Source organism: Poeciliopsis prolifica, unplaced genomic scaffold (assembly GCF_027474105.1).
Source record: "Poeciliopsis prolifica strain line A6 unplaced genomic scaffold, Auburn_PproV2 SCAFFOLD007, whole genome shotgun sequence".
Classification (NCBI taxonomy): Eukaryota; Metazoa; Chordata; class Actinopteri; order Cyprinodontiformes; family Poeciliidae; genus Poeciliopsis; species Poeciliopsis prolifica.
Window position 1 is genome coordinate 12,439,765 of NW_026562382.1, and position 22,791 is coordinate 12,462,555.

At 37.5% G+C, this 22,791-nt stretch overlaps 2 protein-coding genes across 3 annotated transcripts in view; both read right to left on the reverse strand.

The window, feature by feature from the left end:
• kcnj3a (potassium inwardly rectifying channel subfamily J member 3a) overlaps window positions 1–9,672 on the reverse strand; it is a 38,537-nt gene extending 28,865 nt beyond the window's left edge. The window contains exons 1-2 of the mRNA XM_055032115.1: window positions 8,134–9,672; window positions 4,443–4,659 (exon numbers count right to left, since the gene is read on the reverse strand). Coding sequence (XP_054888090.1) covers window positions 4,443–4,659; window positions 8,134–8,811 — 895 coding nt within the window. The 5' untranslated portion in view covers window positions 8,812–9,672. The remainder of the gene's footprint in view (window positions 1–4,442; window positions 4,660–8,133) is intronic.
• Window positions 9,673–18,790: 9,118 nt separating this feature from the next.
• Window positions 18,791–22,791, reverse strand: part of galnt13 (UDP-N-acetyl-alpha-D-galactosamine:polypeptide N-acetylgalactosaminyltransferase 13) — a 36,505-nt gene continuing 32,504 nt past the window's right edge. Inside the window, exon 13 of one of the 2 annotated variants that reach the window (XM_055032113.1) lies at window positions 18,791–21,719. In XM_055032113.1, coding sequence (XP_054888088.1) covers window positions 21,579–21,719 — 141 coding nt within the window. In that variant the 3' untranslated portion in view covers window positions 18,791–21,578. The remainder of the gene's footprint in view (window positions 21,720–22,791) is intronic. The other variant, XM_055032105.1, reaches the window with a different exon arrangement.

Consider the following 22,791-nt stretch of genomic DNA (forward strand, 5'->3'; position numbering starts at 1 on the left):
ACCTCTTTACTACAGCACTTAAGCCCTGTATTATTATTCTGAGAACCACATCATCAAAGCAATGTGATGAACTACACATATAAAATCTGACATGCCTATGATTAATAAACCTAGAAGCTCTTAAACATTCTGTTGAGAGTTATGTGATGTTTTGCTGCCACTGCCATTATTTACATTGATGTTATCAGTCATTAACCCTGGGCTTGGTGGAAATATGTAAGTACTACATAACAGGGTCTTGTATTGTCAATAGTATTCTTTTAAAAACTCGGCCAAGGGCAACAGATTGAAAGCTTATAAAAGATGTCGAAGCACACAAAAAATATACAAGTAGATCATGAAGCACACTGCATGTCTACTGTGTGGCTCAAGTATAGAAATCCCTCTGTTAACATCAGAACTCATGTACTTAACTACCAAAAAGAGAATATATTCATCCATTAGTCATATCATAATACCAAAAGGTCTGAAGGTTTTTCAAGCAATTAAATGTATCAGAACAAGAACATGCTACAGCTATTGTTCCCCCTAACAACCTTTCATAAACGTAAAATGGAAATCTGGAGGACAAGCAAGCAAAATTCAACAAGAAAACAGCTCAAGTTGGAGCCTGAACAGAAGCTACTAAAGCAAAAAAACAAAACAAAAACAAAAAACAAGGCCAAACAACTGTAGCTAAGTCAGTGATTCACACTCTGGAAGAACAGGCAGAAGCAGAGCTGTCTTGATACTGCTGAGACTCCATGCCATCCATGGAGGTGATGGAAAGAACACCAGCACCAGCTACTATCCAAACAAAAACTAATAAACATTAGGTAGTCTCTTATGATCGAAAAGTAAACTTTGCAGCAAGCAGAAGAGGAGCAGACTGAATACAGATAAGACTCTGTAATCCATAACACATGACAAAAATATAAGATCGCCACCACGAGCTATGACTGAAGTCCAAAACTATTCACACATTCATGTATTCATATACTTCTTTTCTCTTTTTTCACATTAATAAGTCTCTAGCATTGTATTCTCTTTTTGGAGATGACTCTTCCATATCCTAGTAGATTATTTTCGTTGAATTAAAATAAGGAATTTGTGGAATTTTGGGTTTAACTGTAAGATTGATAAAAATGATGCCAAACTTTCTAAATATGCAAAATTTGCTTGCTTCTTTTTTTTGACCGAGATGGTAACTATAAAATAGAAAAACAGATTGCCAACAAGTGAGTTTTTTTTTTTTTTTTTTTGGTAACAGACATCATGTGTTTTTGTAAAAAGCCTCATAAAAGCAAGATGATGTGCCTACATTTTCATTGTTCCGATAACCACATATAACTTTAACGGTAATTCAGTTTACAAACTGGTAATACTAACTGTTAGAATTAAAATTGTATCCTATTAATATAATTTACTCTCTTTTTGAGTTAACAGTGGCATTTGCTCGTCTGTCACAAAGCTGCAGGTGCTGTTACTTTAGGTGAAGACATTATCTGCCAGGTCTCATTGGGAAAATGTAACACACTGGTGATGATGAAGGTGAGGTGAGATTATGCTCTCCTCTGACTTTTATACATATTGTGACAACTCAGAGCTCTTTTATTGTTTTCTTGTGTGCAAAGAGAAAGAAAGAGTCATAATTATTACTCTTCGCAATCTCCAGGAGAAAAGATTCCCATGTCATAATGTAAATATTTGTAAATATCTCATTTGGCGTCCAGTAGAAAGTGATGGTGAAACTCTGCCACAGGTGAGTATTTTAGCTAAATTTTTCAACAGGTGACACTGTTAGTTGCACGGCTCCTTTTCTAGTAGACAGAAAGCAGGGCTCATAAATGCTTTATCTCATTCTTTCTCTGTTGAATCTCCTGTTTTGGTGAGTTTTTAATGGCTAAGCGCTGCCTCTGAGTGCTTTTCATAATTCAGACAAGATCGTCACAAATAACAGGCGACATTGTTGAGGCAGCGAACTTATTTCATATTCAGCAGCGCACATTTGCCTTATTCATTACTGAAACTGTGTAATGATTCCTATAACATAGAAACAAAAAAAAATATCTAAGTTTAGTGCATCGCTGCAATCCTGAATACTCAAGGAGAGGTTGCCATGGAAACAGAGTTACATTGGCCAGAAATGAGAGCGACGAAGGATTCAGACTTTCACTGTACATCAATTTTTAACTATAGATTGTTTCTACATTAGCATTTCCACCAACTTTCACATGACTGCAGCTGCACTGAAGTGCAGATGTTTTGGGGAGAAAAGCCATGAGAGCACATACATCTATTTTTTAACAACAAAAAAAAACTATTGAAAATATGTCATAAATACATTCAACATTACAATAATAGAATAAACATTTCACGTGCCATAAAAAGTACTTTAATAAATCAATAATTCTTATACTTCAGATGCACTTATGATTATATACAATAAAACTCCAGTTTTTTAGCTTTGTTGTCAGTAGTGATGCTTTTGCAGTCATGTGAAAAAAAGCTATTTTAAATAACCTCATTCTATGTGGAAACTGATTCCTCTGCTTTGCTAAATTATAAATTTTGAGTGATCAACTATATTTTTGGCTCACTGTCACAAGCCACACCCAGGCCAGAGTGTTGTCAGAACTGCAAAATCAAGAAAATAAATTAAATGTTTCTGACAATATCAAGTAGACTAAAAGATCTTAAAGAACAAATCACTTCCTGATCTAAAGAAATTCAAGAATAGATCAGAACCAAAGACACATCTATCAGTCTGGAAATGGTTTGAGCTCTGTCTGGTGTTTTGGGACTCCACTGGGCCACAGTGGAGAGAACATAGAGCAGTTGTTAACCTTTCCTGGAGCTGCTAGATGATAACTGTGAGCCCTAAACATAGCAGTTTTGGGGTCAGTAATTTTTTCACAAAGAGACAGATTGTGTTGAATAATTATAATCACAAAAATGGTTTACTTCGGTGTCCTTCTTGTTTTGCCTCAGTTGAAACACTGAGTACCTTTAAACTGAGCCTTTAAGACCACCTCTTTACTTTTGATCAGCAGCAAGTGAAACATTGAACAACATACTTGATATGTAATTGCTTAATGTTTTGATGATGACATTTGACAAAAGATAATATTAATTGCTTGTTTTTATAAATGATAATGTAAAACATTTTGAACTACTTAGTTTCTGATATGTGCTATAGAAATAAACTTGATTAGAATAGAAAAAAGTGAGACTGAAGAATGAATAATATGATAGTGGTGAATAATATAAAACTAATAATAACCAAGATTCCTGAAAAAGTTTTTAGTATATTACCCCAAATTTATGGCAGTAATATTCTATTGTGGTTCATTAAGAGGTCAATGGTTGAGATTTTTGAATAACATTTGATAAAACTTTGTTTAAATCCACAATTAAACCCCTGACATGATGTGTAATGGTAACAATAATATGCTCATGGGTAAAAAAATGTTTTATATTTTTTCAAACCATATTTCTTTTGAAATTCTTTATTCTATCTGACCTAAATGCATTTTGATAAATCAAAGACTCCACACTCTGAACGTATTACACTGCGCAGTACTTTAATATAATTTAATAACGTACACCTAGTCACTCTAATATGTCCGGTCCCAGCAGAATGATACAGCATAAATACTGCATGGCCTGAGCTCCAAGGCCATGCTATATGTCAGATCATACTCAGCCACGATAAAACATTAATAAAACTGCAATACATCCCCATCATGCATCTCTAGGACCTGACTGCTTCGCTAATTACCATCCTCTCACATCTCCATATGCTGCATTTCCTCTGAAGTGGTTCGTTACAACTGTTATAACACTAAAGGAGCTCAGCGTGTGCCACTTTATTATCAACTGTGTCAAATAAACGATTGAATTCTAAAATGACCATATGGAGGAGTTTTACTCGTGGCATCACTAGTCTCGTGGAAATGAAATTCTGTAACTCCAAAGGGACCCTGGAAAGCAAATGATTGTGCCCTCCGAGAACAGGAGCCAGCGGTATTCAGGCAAAAAAACGAGAAATTGATTTTTTTTTTTCTATTCTGATGAGAAAAAGAAATTTTTCACAGCCAAGCACAGAACCCTGAAAGATCACATTGAAAAAAAATAAATAAATAAATGGTAGAATTGTACCATGGGGTTCACAAGCAAATATTTCCACTAAACTCTGAAACACTAATTTGTCCTTCCTTATGAATAGATGAAAATCACTCTCATTATTAGATGCTTATTGTTGTGTTTCCCTCAAAAATGAAAATCAATCAAATATGATAGTCTGCCCAGCTGAATTTGAGCAGTTAACCCTCAATATTAGCAATCAGATTTGTTGCAAAAGCACATAAAAAAACACAACCTTCCTCTGCATGCAGCAACATTTAGTAAAACAATCTCCGTCTTTTTCAGCAGTGCTGACCGTAGAACACGCTGTTGCCTACCTGTGGTCTCCACGATGCCTTCTAGTATCACCACAATTTCAAACTGCTCCGTTTGCATGGACCTTTGTGAGAGGTCGTAGAAGGGGCTTTTGGTGTCAATCACATGGCAGATTGTGAGTGGCGAGACGAGGAAGAGCTGGTCAGCCCCAGTGCTGAAACCTACGTCCAGCTCCAGCTGATCCAGTGGAAGAAACTCGCCCTCAGGAGTCTGGCGAGACTGATTGGGCAAGGAGAAAGTAAACACAGATGCTCAATATGAAGAAAGACAAAGAAAGATTTTTTTAATATAAGTTGCAATAAAAGGATGAAAATAGGTCAACATCTTAACTGCGGATCCTAACTCTCAATGTCTTGCTTTAGTAAAAATCGGATATGGATGGGCCAAAACCGAAGTGGACCTCTAGCATATTAAGAAAGCCTCCAATCTCAAAAATATATACCAATTTGTGCAAAAGCTATTTTATTAATCTTTGAAAGAAAGCCATGTTTGCATTCAACAATTAATCATAGAGAAGTTGATAGTCATGTATACAGAAAAAAAGAGTTGTGAAGTGGTTCAGTACCAAAGATCCTCCTCCGTGAAACACATTAAAAATGGACAGTTTTTACACCCAACTTTTCAGATCCAAAATGAAGCTTGCTGCATGACATTTTGTACTGACAATCCGTCACTTTGTATCCAGCTTGAGATGTTTTGTACCTAAATAACCAACACGGCACAGAAATGTTGCATTATGACTAAAAATAATGCAACATATTTTGGTTTGATCAATCTATCCAGACAAAATCTTCATCTTAAAACGACTACAACCTCAAATATTTCTAATCTTTTTATGTTTATACAAATGTACAATTTTTTTAGCCTTTGTGATGTTTTTATTGGAGTTTGTTGTACAGAGAAGTTGATAAATATTTACACAGAAAATGTATTTAAAATTTATATCGGAGGCTATGATAATCAAACTAAAAGCACTTTGAGCCCCCTACTTCTTTGAGGACCATATAGCTGGTTTGTTGTAAAAGTGACAAATTGGAGGAAGGGATTCACCTTTGGTAACCATTTAAGCATGGATCTTGAGAGAGGTGCGACAGTCATAGAGGTGATATTCCCAACAACAGAAAAGATGTGCAGGGCCTAATGATATTCTCATGTTTCCCTGCCAATGGCATATGTTCATATGTGTCTAGTGTCCCATCAGAAATAGACAAGTGGATCTGCTTAGTAAGAATAAAAATCAATAAAACAGCTTTTAGATCTTGGTTCCTCTTAATCTACTTGTTAGCCTCATAATTTGATAATCTGATCTCAATTTTTACAAAATACAGAAGCTTTGTAATGTGAAGCGTATAAACTCACAACATCAATTAGAGCTTGAATTTGATATCCACTGGGCCTAGAAACAGACAGCTGAAAAAACTACATTCAGTCACCTCTGCATGAGGTAATACTGTCTGAAACCCACTTTCTGTGCTATGCAAACACAAGTATAAATATATAAGGTTCTAACAGCCTAAACATACTCCAAGTTAGAGTATTTTAAATTCCTTTAGACATTTTCTATGTTGTACAATATTTTTCAACTGTTACCCTAACCCTAACAAATTTGGGTTGTTGAAGATAAAGGGCTGTTTTTTTTTTAGCATAATCCACACATGGGGATCGTCTCATCAGAGAAACCATCACTAACACACATTGTAACTAATAATGCGAAAGTACATTTTTTAATCAGTGATGAATAAACGAGTCCAGGTTTAGCCTGTCTATAAATCTTGGTTTACACATGCCTCAATCTCAATAATAAAAAAAAAAAATTATCTTCTTTTGTTTTCAAAAATTGATTAAGCGTTGATGAAGTTTTTATGTTTTGAGGAATGTCTGTATTTCAGATTCTGAACTGTACTGACTATGAGATGACAAAGAATTTTGCAGCAGATCAGTAACTGCAAGTCAGATGCCTTGATTCTCATTAGCAACATGCGCCGAATGAAACAATTTTCTTCCACTGTTGATACACTAGGCTCACAATGTGAGTCTCTATTGAATTGATATCCAACAAAGCAATAGAAAACTGGAGTTAAACTATCAGGTGACTCCTTACTTCAGTTGCTCGTTTATTTTTCCTTCAAGATTTAAATGGTGTGGTACCCTTTCATTTAACGAAGGTCCTCCAGCCATGTATTCCCAGAAGAGCTCTGAGATAATCTATCAAGATGGTCAAAGTGCAGACTCTGTCAAAACTTTCAAAATGGGGAGATTGGACTTTTACAGTGCCAGCCCCTACACTCTTGAAAAAACCTGCAACATAATATTCATACTTTAGGACTTTTTTATGTTGTCTTTTAATTCGCACTTTGTCAATAAAACAGTTATTGGCTATAATAGCAGTGTAGCCAGGTGCCAAGTCAGCATCTCTATAAAGTTTACCAACAGACAGATGAGTAAACTGGTCCACTTGCTGTGGCAATTTCTTTCTGGATTTCAGGAAATGTGTATTCAGTGCCTCTACACTCTAACTCCAGACCCAAACACCACAATTATCCAAAAAGGCCTTGGAGCCACTAATTATATCATATATCAATTATATCATAACTGCTACTGTTCACCCTTGATCAGCTAAATGCATCTTATGTTGCTTCTGGTTCAAGAATACTTTGATATAATAAATGTTTAAGTGTATGTTCTATGATTCTTGAAGATCTCCCTAAAACTCTTGCCTGGGCTTTGTTTAAAAAAAATTAACCACACCTTAAGGCTGTGGTTAATTCTGCTACTTCAACACATTTATTCAATACTTTTTTCCTTCCACTAAGCATTGCATTATGAAGCCAACCTCTTTAGAAATGAACTCAATCACTGACTTTGGATTTTCCTTACCTACAAGCCATTATAAACAAACTCTCACTTTAAATGCATCAGTAAGTATGCAGAGGATCTATCACTTGTTGAAATCATTTTTGCAATTTTAATTTGTGAGAAATCTTTTTTTTAGTTAATTCAATTCAAAAAGTAAAATTCATATTTCAAAGATTTATAAAATATTTGATACATTTCAAGCACTTTTATATTAATTTTGTTTATTTAACTTGAAACAAACAGAAAAACATAAAGTCACAAGCAAGTCTTCTATCTTGTCAGCTGCAGCAGCTACTGAAACCTTCCAGGAGAAGAGTGAAACACCAAAAGCTGAATGCTGAAGAAGCTGGTTGTTCACAAAGTGTTGATTGCTCGAATCCTAATGGGAAGTTTAGTGGAAGGTAAAAGTGTGGCAGGAAAAGGTCAACAGGCCTTAGTGGAACATTGGAAGATTTTGAAGCCATTAATGTACAGTATACTTTTCATTGGTTCTATGTAATGTTGTTTTCATTAAATGTATTCCATAGCCATCAAAATGAACGAAAAAAAAATTCTGTGTAAATAATCTATAGATTTTTTTTTCTTTTAATTGTTGAACAATTAACTTTTCAATGCTGAGATCTGAAAGATGTACATCCAAATTTATGACATAAGAACTTTCCCTGCATGGATCTTTAGGCCTTTCTATATCGATTTCTTCCTTTTATTCCACCCCATCCCTCTTCTGTTCTTTTTTTTCTTTCTTTCGTTTTATTTAATTGTGCAATCATAAATGTATGATGTGAGATTGCGGCAAACTATGAAATGTCGCTCCTTATAAAAAGTGCCACTACTTACTTTGAGCAATTTGCAGCGGATCTGTGCAGAGACCATATGGCTGTTACGCAAGTTTCCCACCCTGAACATGAGCGTGAGTTTCCCATCACGCATGGAGATCGCCGCATGCTCGCTGAACATCAACGTCTCTGCCCTCTTCTTGGGCTGAGACATCTTGATGAACATGCAGCCGATCAGGAACGCGTCGACGATCGATCCGAGGATGGACTGGAACAGAAACAGAATGATCCCCTCGGGGCATTTGTCTGTAATGTATCTGTAGCCGTAGCCTATGGTGGCTTCGGTCTCTATGAAGAACAGGAAGGCAGAGGGGAAGTTGTACACGTTGGCCACACATGGAGTGTACTTGTCGTTGTGCGCTTTGTTGAGGTCTCCTCTGATGTAGGCGATGAGCCACCACATGGAGGCCATGAAGAGCCAAGCCACGGTGTAGGTGAGGATGAAGATGAACAAATTCCAGCGCCATTTCAAGTCTACCAGCGTGGTGAACAGGTCCGAGAGGTACCTGCTCGTCTCGCCGCCCAGGTTCCCATGCTGGACGTTGCAACGTCCGTTCTTGTCCACAAAGCGTTGCCTCTTCTTCTTTTTCTCTGGGGGGGGCTGACTGAATCCGGACCCGCTGGAGGAGGTGGTCACTACCTGATAATCGTCCCCAAATTTCTTTCGAAGTGCAGACATACTACGATGACAGAAAGAAATACCAAAGGATTCAGTGTTCTTGGAAAAGAAAAGAAAAAAAAATAAAAAAAAAGTCTGGTAGTTGCTGCAGCCGTGCGCAATGTCTCCTGTTTGGAAAAGTATGATGTCTTTAGCCCTCCTGTTAGACTCCTGCTGTCCTCTTTCTCCACACTCCGCTGTTGGTACTCTCTATAGCCATGAAATCTTAATAACGCATGACTTAACAAGAAGCCATCAGAAATAAATACATTAAAAAAATAGAGACTCTCAAGGATGAGGTACCCAAACGCGCCAGTCGCAGTCCAGGTTTTACAGCTTTACCAGTTAGTGCGCAGTGAATCGCTCATCTCTCTCCCCTTTGAAAGCTGAGGCTTTAAACGACTTGCTCAGGAGCCGCACTCGCAGTAAGTTTTCATTGGAAACTTAAATCCCCCCTCTCTCCCTGCGCCCTGTGAAACACAAATAATATAAACGTCTCTGCGTAATTATTCGATTCAATTAAACGAAACCTCCCCGCGCGCACTGGCGACTGTGTTGGAGATAATTCGGTTCCCCAGTCCTTCCCTTTGTGCTCTGAGCACACATGAGATAAACTCCAGGCATATGGTAAAAAATAAAAATATTAATATAGAGCTTGATGCAAAGAAGAAGAAGAATATCACCGTCCCGCTGTCGTCATTTTTGGAGGCTCGATCGCCAGGGCTCTTTTCCTGCAGCTTTTCCTTTCCTTCTTAAGGGAACAACGGCGGGTTTCTCATTGTTCCACTGATGCAAAGATCCAACAGATGCTCTTTTTGGCTGCTTACGTCCCTTTCTTTGCTTGGATTTCTTTGCTCGGCTCCTGCGCACTTTTGCATATCCAGTGATGCGCCCACGGTTGCCTAGTGGTACCACATAGAGACACAGATTGGAGGAAGGGAGAGAGAGGGATTGCCTCATTTAACAGTTTTCATATATATATATATATATATATATATATATATATATATATATATATATATATATATATATATATATATATATATATATATATATATATATATATATATATAGCAAACATGTGAAATCCCACTAAAGTAGAAGCGCTGAATGAACAGATCTCTGGCAGTTTATGTGTTATTTTTTTTAACAATACAATTATCAGAGGCTATGGAAAATCTTGAAGAATAATCTTTTACACGTTTGCAATACCCTGCAAAAGTTTTACATCCCTTCAGCTTTTCCACAATTCATTACTTCATTTAACCCTAACACCTGTGTTTTATTGGAATTTCATTTTTCAGACCACCATAAAAAAGCAGCAAATGTGGAAGGAAAGGGATACAAAGGCAAAATAGTTTTTGACAAGCATATATAAAAACTCTGGAGTCTATAAAACATGCAAAAAAAATTATGATTTAGTCAAAATGAACTGGTCTACATACAAAATGCTACATATGTCAAAAAACTAATCAAACTGAAGGCACTATTAATACAACAAAATATGGTGGTGGAAGCATCACCATGTTTTCTTGCTTGAATCACAGAGCAATAATGGAGGAAACCGACTTAAAATGTGCAACAGATAGGAGATCTATGTCAGCTGGACAACCACTCAGCAGGAACTACAATTGGATGATTTAAATCAAAGCATATGCATATGTTTTATGTTTGCTGATTACTATTTTTACTCCTTCTTTAAGTCTTCCCCTCTCTCCCCAAAATATACTGAGGTGTGGGCCTAACTTGGAGTATGAATTTCTTTAAAAAGTCACTGTAGCTCCTTATTTTCCTAATAAAAACCTCCAGAGTGAGCCAATGCGATTGATCGATTTTCCATTATTCAGCAGGTTTCTTCACAGGTCACTGAAACTTGTTTGCAGTTTATCCTTCTGGGTCACCTGTGTTAACATTCTCCAATGACCCTGCGACTCTCCCAGAGGGGACTGCACTTTATATCTACACATCTTCTGCAGGGAGGGTTTCTCACACTCCAGACACACACACTAAATAATGGCGCTATTAGCTCCCAGGTGCACAAAAAAACCTGCAACTAGAATTACTCATCGTATTACCAAGATTGTATCCACAGAGAAATACACCCACACTGCCCAGGCTCACACACTGTGTCAAACACAGAAGGACAGGAGGAACAAAACAGCACCTCCTCTACAATAAATAGCTGATCTATCTCTTCGTCTTTGTTTTTGCTCTTTATTTATTTTCGCTGCATTGTGCAGAGGTTGAAAACAATTATCACTGTGTTGAGAACCCCCTGATGGGTGCAGTAGGAAATTTGCATTAAAATCTAGTATTTATATCAGTTTAGTCATAAAGTGGATTTATTTAGTTCTTATTTGCATATTGAAAGTACAATTGGAAGAAAACAACGCACAATTTGTTTCAGTTTTCTACATCTAAGTGTACCACCACCTGACAGAAAGGGGATAAAATGTTTATGTATTTTATTCAAATAAATAAAGAAAGATTCAATGCTTGAATGTGCTTAACCTTTTATCAGTAGATTATGCATTAATTTCCTTTAAGCAATCGTTTATTTAACTGAATTGTTATCATGAATTGTTTGGTGGTGGACTCAAAATGTAGACAGGACAGCATAATAAAGCTCTTTGAACTTTGTTGTGGCTTTTAATTTTGGTGCCAGCAAAATATTACCAGTAATCCCCATCCAGCTGCCTCTTTAAAGACTTTTTTTTTACCCTCCCCTGCTTCTAGTTGTCATGATGTCCACCACATCATTGTGATTTTTCATTTAAACAATTTATGTCCACTGCAGCTTGTTTATTTTCCAACCATTCCTGGATCCACTGTCTGAGCTCACCAGGATCAATATGCTGCTAAGTCAGTCTGGTTCCAGGCAAAAAAAAAAAAAAAAAAACTACCTCCCTATTCACTTGCAGCTCCTTGCAGTTTATCACATCACATTTCTTGTCTAGTCTGAACCCAGCAAGCCTCAGTGTATGAACGGTAGCTTCTAAAAACAGCGCTTTGGCCTGACATAACTGTTTCCAAATGAATGACTGCATGGCAGGACGGTGAGAAGTTGAGATGCCTCAGAGCGCTGTCTGTGCGGCTCTGTGATGCAGCCCTCTTGAGGGGAACAGACAGGAAATGATTTCCCTATCAGTCACTGGGCCATCATAATTGCCAGGTGAGCATTAGCTATCCCGCCTCTGCAAGACTCTGTGCTTTTATAATGAGCGCAGAGGGACACAGGTCATCTAATCTCTGCATGCTGGCCCTCATTAAGAGAAAGAGCCCATTTTTTATGTTTGCAGAGTGAAAACAAGGCTATTAGTTCAAACTGTCCAACAACCAGTCAACCAGCACTATGAGCTACACATTTTTAATTGCTGTATTTTCTAAATGTAGTCATAGAGACAAAAGTTTTTTGCTTTTTTTTTTGTTTGTTTTTTTTGCCAAAATGTCTTTTCTGCATAAACTTTTGAAGAAAAAAAAAAAGGTAAAACCATAAACTTAATAAAACAAATGATTTAATGCATTGACTTGGATTAAACTAGAAGAATTTCCTTACTGGGTCATTCAAAGCAAACGCGTCAGAAAAATATTGTTGAACTTGGAACATTCATTTGCTTTTTTGAAAAATTAAAAACAAACAAAAACATCTAAATATGTTTACAGGCCATGTATTTATTTTTGATTTACTAGTCAGATTTTGAAAGTAACTAATTTTCATTGTTCACTTACTGCATAGCTTCCTAACTCTTCAAATTACGGTAAGTTACCTGTGTGATAGCTTTTGATTTTGAACAAAAAAATTTTGAAAATAAACAATGGCAACATTCTTTAAAACTTGGAAAGTTATCTGTTTGCAGTTTAGTTAAGTTATCATTCCTTCTTCATTCCTACTTGTATCACATGACACAAAGAAGTAGCTTTTCTGTCAGTTTCTTTCAACCCTTTGTAAAATTAATTTTTATAATTGACATATGTCTTTCTGTTTATTGCATGCTTTTAAAAATATATTTAAATATTACCCAGATTTATCATGTTTTTTATTTTTTATTTTGTCATGGTAAAACATTTGCTGTTCAATGCAATGCTGTCATTGCATTGTTATTATTATAATGAGCTTGATGCATGGGAGGAGGCAGAGCTGCACTGATGGCAAGCCAATCAGACACAAACACTCCCAGGCCGGATTCACCAAAGCTTTTGCATCCTCCCGCCATCACCAGAGCAGACTGTCTGTCTCATTTACAGAGCTCTTGCGAAGGAAGACTTGAACCTCACATGATGCTGCAAGTCAAATACACCTTTTGTAATGATGCAGCTTGCCAAGTCTATATGACTTTTGTAATATTTAGAGAAAAGACTAACCATATTCATGTAAATTTGCATAGAGAACACCAATGGCAAAAAGTGAAGGATTTTCAGAGGCCATTGCTGTCTGATATGTGCAGTTTGTGATAAATATTTACTTTGTCCAAAAAGTGTAAATAAATAAATGAATAAATAAGGGAATTTAGGCAAACTGGTACACTGCTGACATCACACAAACAGACCAGGCAAGTCAGCCCTCTCTGTCCTGGTCCTTCTAAGTGGTCTCCCAGTTTTTCTGCTGGGGACTCGGCTCTCGGTCTGACCTTCAGAGTGGGCGATAGTGAATAGGCTGGGTCAGGGTCTTGTCGGTGCTCGACATCTCACCCTGTGCCTCTTTAGCCTGTGATCTGCTGGGTGTGTGGCTGCCCTGGGGTGATGCTATATGTTTATCTGTCTTAGGCTGCAGCAGCCACCCAAAGTCGAGCCCACCTAACCATTGTTGCTCTTGGGTGCTGTGTGTTGCAGGTCTTCTACCCTTCTCAACACTCTAACAACGGAACACCTGCAGGTGATTCGCAGGTAACCAACTCATTACAAACATGCTCATTTATACGTACTCTGATCCATACACACTCCCACGCACCAACATGGAGGGAGTGGGAGTGGGGATTGAGGGGGGCGGGGGGGATTGTACAGAAGCTTATTTAAATAAGTATGAAAGTTCACCAAGTTTAACTTTGTAATTTTATTTTATTTTTTTATAAAACTACAAAGATCATTATGATTTATTGTCAAAAACAAACAATTGCAAGCCAAAATGTGATTTTGTTTGTAAGTTATAAGTAAATCTAATGTAATGGAGTTGCTTGTCACTAGTAGCTTTGGATATTTGACCTTTTATAGAAATCAGATTTTAACCTAAAACATGGAATGTGAGAATCCAGACCTCACAATTATGTTTAAACAGGCAGACATAATTACAGAGAATTCATTAATATTGAACATATTAGATTACATATTAATATATATATTAATTAATATCACCTATGGCCACAAAGATGTCAACAAAAACACGAGGCTTTGTGCACAAACCAAGACATGACCACCAACAAAGAGTTTATCGAAAGCTTTGTTTGAATCACTGTCCGACAGCAGCACTCCTTTAATCCCACAGGGTGCACAGGCTTTGTCAGTGACGGCCCTGAACAAGAGGGAGGTTAAGGTCCAGGCTTGTTCTTGTCACACAAGAGGAGGTAGCTGATGTACAACACTGAGCACCAAATTGGAAAATATGCTGATTAGTTCTCATCTATAATTGGGACTTTTTCTTTTTTTCTTTTTTATTTTTTTAATGCAGAACATTTTTCAGAACAGACAATTTAAAAAAATGAAACTTCCTACTTTATAACATCTTCGGACCATCGAGTGCAGAGCTGACATACCGTTTTCTGCATCATTTTAAAAAGTTTTGATGATCCTCTGTAACCTATTTCTTCTAATCAACAAGGGTCAAATCTGATGCACACTCAGTCTAGATGGAGAATGTGTGTGAACAATTTTCTGATAGTCTTACCAAGTTTTCAGTTGGTTTTAGATCGAGACCTTGGCTGGACAATTCTAACACAAGAATATGCTTTTCATCAAAAGCCTTCAATAGTACTGGCTGTATGATTAGGATGAATGTCAGCTGAAAGTTGGACATAAACATTTTCTTTCATGCAGTTGTTATAAAAGTATGTCCACAGCATGATGCTCCCACTATTGTGTTTCAACACTGATGGAGATCAGGGTTACGTACAGATAACAACACAAGGCCACATAATTTTTTTTTCTTTTCTTGATATTGTATCTCTGATTAAATGCACGCAGAAGCCACTTTCTGCCACTAAATAAAATGTGTGTCAAGTGATCAGAGGCCTTTTGATGATCTTCTGCAACCCATTTCTTAAAAATAGCCTAGTTAAAACTCGATGGTCAGGTGGAGATGGGATTGATTTATTAATCCAATCAGACCAATGTGGGACACTTGATGCTTTTGACCCCTTCTCCAAATCAACTAAAACAGCACTTGAGGTATTTCTCCATGAAGATCAGACAATCTGATCTAATTTTTCATCTTCCCCCATAATCTTGGCAATCAGAGATGGAGCAGGGGAAAAAAAAAAAACAGCCTCGGCTTTGATCTCGACTTCGATTGATTTGCTCCTCTATGGCCTCCCTGCAAATGTGTGGCTTCCTTGCTAAAAATTCTCTGTGTTCTCATTTTACAGCTGGTATATTGATTTTTGTATTTGTTCAAACAATTTTGTTCACATCAAAAACACGTAATGTGAGTTTCCCTTTTTCCCCTGAAAAGCTAAACAAGATCTGAAAAATGATCAGTGGACCCAAAGGGCTCTACTTTGTGACGTGAAAAGGAAAAAGCATGTGGAAGATAGGTCAGATCAGATTTAAACTGGGTCAAAATATGCCGCTTTCCAGTGATGAATGTAATTGTCAACATCTTGTGGTAATCAACTCAAATTACAGCTAATTAGGATGGAAAATGACAATGAGGTGTCTTCAAGACATATAGCTACCAGCTATACATCCCTCTCATTCAGAACAATAAATTTACACTCAGTTGTTAAAATGAGCATTATGTTGTAATGTGTTTGGCTTTTTTCTTTTCAAGTTCAAGAAAATCCTAGGCTGCACAAGTCAAAAATAGCAGCTGACCTGGAGTGTTTTGTAGAGCAGCTTCAGAAGATTGATGATTGATTAGTGCACAATTACCGCTGAAAGCAGCAGGACTCCTCCTTCTAATCACTGCTTTTGTCGCAAAAAGAAGATTATCACACAGGAGATGCTACTTAGAGCCACTTCCTCCCTGAAAATCAATAAAAAGAAAAAACACCCAAGAGACCATGAACATACATCTGATATATCTTACTAAAATCTCTGGGCTGGCTTTGCACGTAAACAGACAGGTGCTGTGGATTTTTGCCTGTGTGTGGGGGTGTTTGTGTGCCTCCTGTGGTTGTGCATCTGACCGAATTGGAGATACTGTCCTGATACCATGTCTAATTAAAGCTGCTTTTCAGTGCTGGCGCTTTGGAACCTCAGGTCCCCTCAACAATTAAGTGCAGGATTTCTCTTTTGGTCTTTAGTAGAAGAGAAGAAACACACTGAAAGGTTTGATTTATCCCCCGACTTTCTTCTCAGCTCCAACAGAAACACGCGCGTGCGCGCACACACACGCATGTGACTTTCACAAGTTTCAAATGTAAAACTTACAATTTATTTGTCTTTGTTTTAAAACAATACTGTGTTTCAGAATTTACTTTTCCATCTCAGACTGGTGTCATTCTGCCTCTGCTTTTAATATAAAACAACTACCCAATGATGGATACCACAGACAGTTGCAAAATACAACTCCTGCAGCATTGTTACTGCTGCATAGCCATGTGCCGAATGTATCTTGTCAAGTTCGACCTCTGACCCATTCACAGTCACTCCTGAAGTCTGCTTTGTAACAGAAATAGTTCTCCTGACAAGAAATGATAAAATCTCTGACATCTTGTTCTTAACAGCCGCAATTATGTTCCACAGTTTAATGTAACATGTTGTGTGGTTTGACAAACTGGAACTTTCAGTATCCTGCTATTGTGTCATGATACAATGTAGAGACAGGTCAAATATTTTTGGGGGGCATGAGGACTTTGTGCAAACATGTGTTGATTTGCTGATGTAGTAGCATGCAAAATGACAAACAGGGAAGGAGAACGATGTCCATGTCTAAGTTTGTAGAACTTAGGCATTGTCCTAGTTTCTTAGCTGCCAATAAACTTGGAGAGAAAAGACTAGATATAACACAGTGTCTCACCTGTGCAAAATGAGAGATTTGGGGTGTGGGGGAAGCAAAATATAATGGTCTCTATATACACATTCATGCTTTTATATTTCCTGAACTTCAATGACTCCATGCTTTCAATAACTGGAAATTATGCAGCCTGGAGCACGCTCTGCCTTCAAGAGCCAAAGTGTGCCTCAGACAGCCACTGATAAGGCTTCCATTAGGACTCGTATTCAAAGCCATCGCACCCCTTAATGCACTCCTTTGGCCTGGCCACAATACCACCGTATCTTATCCTCACAGGACCGGTTAACGAGCCTGTGTTTGGTTTCCAACAGGTGTGAGAGTGTCCGAAACCTCAGTCAGACCCCAAAGGGTCCCTGCTGAGAAAGTGGTGGATCACTGATGTGTTGTCAACTCTTCTGGAGCTGTTAATGGCTTCACCGAGATTACCTCAGAGAGGTTCACTGAATATCATTGATCATGCAAAAAGGAAAATGACTGAAGATGTGTATGGGATATAAAAAGTCTGTATCCCTTTTATATTCAAATTGTTTCTTTCTGAATAGAAACTTTAGTGGGCATTGGTATTGTCCAAATAAAATCCAGAGCAAACAGCTGACTGCAGAAATCCCCCCTGAAGGTATGAGGGGAGATTTCTTGTGTTAAAGCCACATGGTGTGATGCATGGGTCAAAGCTGCACTGTTGGTGTTATAAAGATGGATGCCAAGGTCACATCCTCAGTTACATCATGATTTTACCTTGTCTGTTGCTCTTTTTTCTCTCCTTTCAGAAACTCTTGAAGATAGAAAGGAACATCTTTTTGGCAAGATGGAAGATTTTGTTTCAATTTTTTTGCAAAGAAAGGCCTGCAAAGATTTGGCCTGACACTTAAAAGCTGTTTATGACTTCATCATCTTTCAGGAAAAGTCAAGTACCCTCTTCCTGATGAGTAGCTTTGTTCAGATCACGGGGAGTCAAGGATCATTGGCAATCTTTCTTTAAACTATGACTTTGGTGTAAATAATCAAATGTTATGAAAATCTGTTTAGGGTAGTTGAACTGTATCTCAGGTTGATCCCTTGAATTGAAGGGAGGTGTAAGCTCAGAATTATTTTTTATAAATGTTACAGGACAAAGTTGTCAGATGATTTATCCATGTCTCATTTTTATAGGTCACAAAAAAACTGATATTTTAAGAGATTTGCACACTTTTGGGAACTTGTGACCAAAACCTGAGATTGTTCACTTGAAATTAACAGGCTTCAAGGCTTATATTTAACACATCTATTTCCTATTGGCAGCGTTATACTGAGCAAGAAGCAACTGACTACAGGTTACGTGTTTGGGGGGAGTTCAATATCATTGTTACCAAACAGTCCAAATTTCTTTTGTTTTGTGAACTTCTGTAACATAAATGTGCTGACCTAATACAAGCACGAACGGCTTTACGGCAGTGAGTGTAAAGGTGGAACAAAAGAATCATACAGGCTCTTTAAAATAATGATGAGCTCTGTAATATTCATACTGCTCTGTGCTCACTCTGCCTCTTTTCTCAGCCCTGTTCAGGGAGAGTAATTTTCCCCCCTTTCAGACTTTAACAAAGCAAGAGTCCTCTGAAAAGTCAAGCCTTCTTAGCTAAAATGTACACAGAAGAATGAGTCATGTCAGTTGAGCTGACAACCACAGGCTCCTTATACACACTGGACAAAAGGAGAATGTAACATCCATCGCAAATTACTCCTTTCTTTCTTTGTAAAATCCAGTCCCCAATTTACCAAAGACATCACATGATGCCTGGCAATGAAATCTGCAGGGGTCTCAGAAGCTCACTGTAAATTCACAGAATTTAAGGAAAATGTTGTATTTACATGTTTTTATTTTAACAAAAAAAGGCAAAACATACAGTTATCACTTTGCAGTCTGCACAATGAAACATTACATTTCTGTGTTACTCTGTGCATTTTATCAGAAAGACAGTCGATTAACATATAATATAAAAAAGGTAATCAAAACGTATTCTGAATGCCAAGTAAGCATTCTGTGAAGATTTCAAGTAGCTGTAACAGTTACTTCCTCCTGTGTTCTCACCTGAGGTCTTTAATGTGATCCAAGATTTATCTTTGGGGTAATTATAGTGTCTTGCAAAAGTACTTTTTTTTAACCAGGCTTCATATGGTGCATCCATCCATCTATTGTCTCTAACTTCATATTCTAAAACTGCAAGTCTTTTGCTTTACATCTCCACCTAATATGCACATATAAATTCTGACTCGTTCTGCTCTTTGTCCCAAATACAGTCAAAGTTGATTTCTATAATCTGTGAACATTGATTTTGTCATTACAGGCCCTCAGTCAAACTTCGGAGGAGGCAATTCTAACACATAAATACGCTTCGATCTAAATCAGGGGTGTTAGTACTTTTGCAAGGCACTGTAACCACAGCCTAATTATGAAACCAATATTCCAAAACCAGTATTTCGGTACCTGGGTTTTTTTCCCCCCCTTTTTCAAAATCTTTCAATCACATTTTCAACAGATGGGTGTTCAAACTTACAGGATCATACAAAAATAACTGGTTCTTTATTTACAACATCAGTGATACAAACAAGTTCACAGCCTTATGTACATCTGTTTTCGGAAACCCGAATCGCGGTGCAATCAAAAGTCCCTCTCACATTTCTATGGGTATCAGATGAATATGACACTGTAGCAGACACCTGCTGAAGTGTAAGAAATGAATGGGATCGTGAACCTGTGTGAGATATGGCTGTTTTTTCATATATGCTTTTGATTTCATCTATGAAAACATGGCAACAAAAAGATGTTTGAACAACAAGCTATGTGTCTGAAGGCACATATTACAACCCCGCTCCAGGACAATTTGGTTTCTTAATCTCCTTTCTGACAATGACTGAAACCTTTTTAAAATGTTCCAGTCCACATTCCTGGTTTTAGGAAAGAACTGTGATCCCATTCCACTTTCTTTTGTTGCTTAAAACAATGCGTTAAAATAATTATTCCAATTCCTTCCACAATAATATTTAAAAAATGGGTATTTTGTTCTTGACATTCTTCTTAATTATCACAAAAACAAGAAAAAATATTTGAGGTATTTCAAAGAACAAAAATTGGATCTTCTTTTTTCACAACAAAGGATCCAATTAAATGAGTTTTGAGCTACAACAGTATGGCATTGCATTGTGTCAATGAAACTGAATTATTGTTCCTTGAAACATACGTTTTTTACAAGAGGGCTGCTGATTGCGGTGTGTGATTGGCAGCTAATTTAGGCCATAAATGACCTTAGTTAGAATTATGGTAAAATTCACAGGGTCTGCTCTGGAGTGAGAATATTAAAAGGCAAATACATTTTAGAGCCAGGATAAAATTATGCTTTATACTTTAACTGTTGTAAGTATATAGCATAACGAAATCTCAATTGGCATTTTATTGTTTTGCAAAATAGATAAGTACCAGTAAATTAAACCTACAAACAAGTTTTGTTTGAAGACACAAATTTATAAGCATATGCTTCTGGTCTGTAAAGCGTTTTCTATTGGTCTGACAGGTATCTGCCCAAGGAAAATTTAACCCTAAAAATGTGGTTAGTCACATGTACTTAGTGATTTAACAAGGAGCACAATAGTACCTTCACTCGCTTATGGGAAAATAAGCGAGTGGTGGAAAAAAGGCCCCACCTAGTTCATAAAGTGTTTTTTTATGAGCCACTTTCCCTAGATTAATGTATTTCATGGCTACAAATTCAGGTGTCAACATCTGATCATGGGTTTCCAGTTTCTGACAAGAAGCTTGTTAGCTCTGCATGATACCCCTTCTAAAATGAGCACAAAGTTTACAGCAGTGTCCTGTCAAACAAGAGGGGAGCAAAAAAAAAAGTTGTATCAGTGTCAGAGAGGGTATGTTATACAGCAGTTTGACAGCATGCCTCCCACAGAGTTGATGCTGACCCTCTGATGGCAGCAGCTGCTGTGATGGGAAACACCCACAGCTCCCAGAATATATGCCTCTTTGTTTTTGAGAAAGGTAATAAATGCAACCACTAGCTCCTGTTTTATTATAAAGCCAAGGTGAACAGAAATAAAATGTAACCTGATGCATTGTCACCACACTTTCTAACTGAATTCATTTTAGAAAGCCTAAGGTGAACCTTTTTTTTTATCTGAGCAGAGCAGATAGTGGTGATAATGAAAAGATGAGCAGCAAACCAGCTGTTCTGATAAGATCTGCTGCACTCACTTACATTGCTGAGCATGTTTGGAGATTTCAATATTTTACCAACTCTGCTGTTTATGTGTTTGACCTCCATCAGAGAAGTTTCTACAAGCAAATGCGTGTTCTTCATGCTCAGACCCCATGCATCATTCTCCCAGCCTGGAGACAGCCTAGAGATACGCCTCGTTATGTGGTCGAAAGGCAGGTGCTGCCCTGCTTAAACCCGAGGCCCGCCTCAACATAACACAAATCCATAGAGGAAGTTAATCCTCTGCTGCATCCTAGCGTCTCTGCGGCTGGTGGACAGGCAGCTACAGGAGGAAGCATATGTTGTGTTTTAAGAGCCACCTGGTGAGGGTGTGAATGGCAAGTCGGGTTAGGAAAAGGAGGAGGGAATGCCGAGGTGAAGGATCAGATGCCCAGGGTCATGTTACGGAGCAGCCACTGCTGGGAGCGGCTGCCGCTGCAGTCTCTCAGGGTGGGGACCATCTTGTCCTCCTCAGACGGCATGTCCAAGCATTGGTTGCTATTCACATGGCGCAGCGTCAGTTGCTGAGAAGAGAGAAAACACAGGTGATTACTGCTGTAGCTGGACAAGTTCCTTCCAACTGTAATTTTTATGAACTGTAAACACAAACCCATTTAGGTGGAAAAAAGGTGAGTGGAATGCTTTTGAAAGTCAGAACACGCATTTCGGTTATAAAAACTGAGGCTCCTGTACGAGGACTCAATGGTTGTTTCCATTTAGCATACAAGGCAGAAAACCAAAAATACACCCATGAAGTTTCTTTTCATATCGCACTTCTAAACACTTCTGAAACACAAAAGCTGAAGTATTTTACTGACACTGAAAAATGCATTTCTATTCAGGCACCCCGGATTGTTGGTATAACCAGGAGTCAGTGCAATTTTAGATGCAAATCCTTTGCTACCAGCTTTGCACATCCAGAGACTAAAACTTCTTAATATTCTTCTTTGCAAAAATAGCTCAAACTCAAGTGAGATTGGATGGAGTGTGTGTGAATATCAATTTTAAGATCTTGCCACAGATTCTCAATTAGATGCTACATTTGCATTTGGACAATGCTCTTTTAACCTGTAAAAATGGAATAGTCCACTGGATTTTATTTAAGAGGATCAAAGTCAAATTAATTGTAAAAAACCCACACTTTTAAGATCTTTAGTATTTTTTAAGTAAATTATGTAGTACTTAATTATTACTACATAATTAAGTAGTAATTATGTACTACTTTGCAGATATCTATCACCAAAATCCCAATGTAAATAATATAAACACACTGAAGTTTATAGATGCAACATGATAAACATGTGAATAGGTTCAAGGGTGTACTGCCTTTACAATATCTAGTATTTAAAATCATTGGATTGGAGTTAATACATTTAATACATTTTGGTATATTTATAGTACAGCCAAACACAAGAATATCAAACCAAGACCTTGTTCCAAAAAATACAAATAGGCAATCCTGTGTATGTTGATAACATTCACCTCAAAACAAAAAGGAGAATACAGAGGCCACATCATACATCATAGCCCAGCCGTGGCATCGTCTACAAAATAAATTGGCCTTGACACAAGTTGTTTCAGGATTTGTCAGATCGA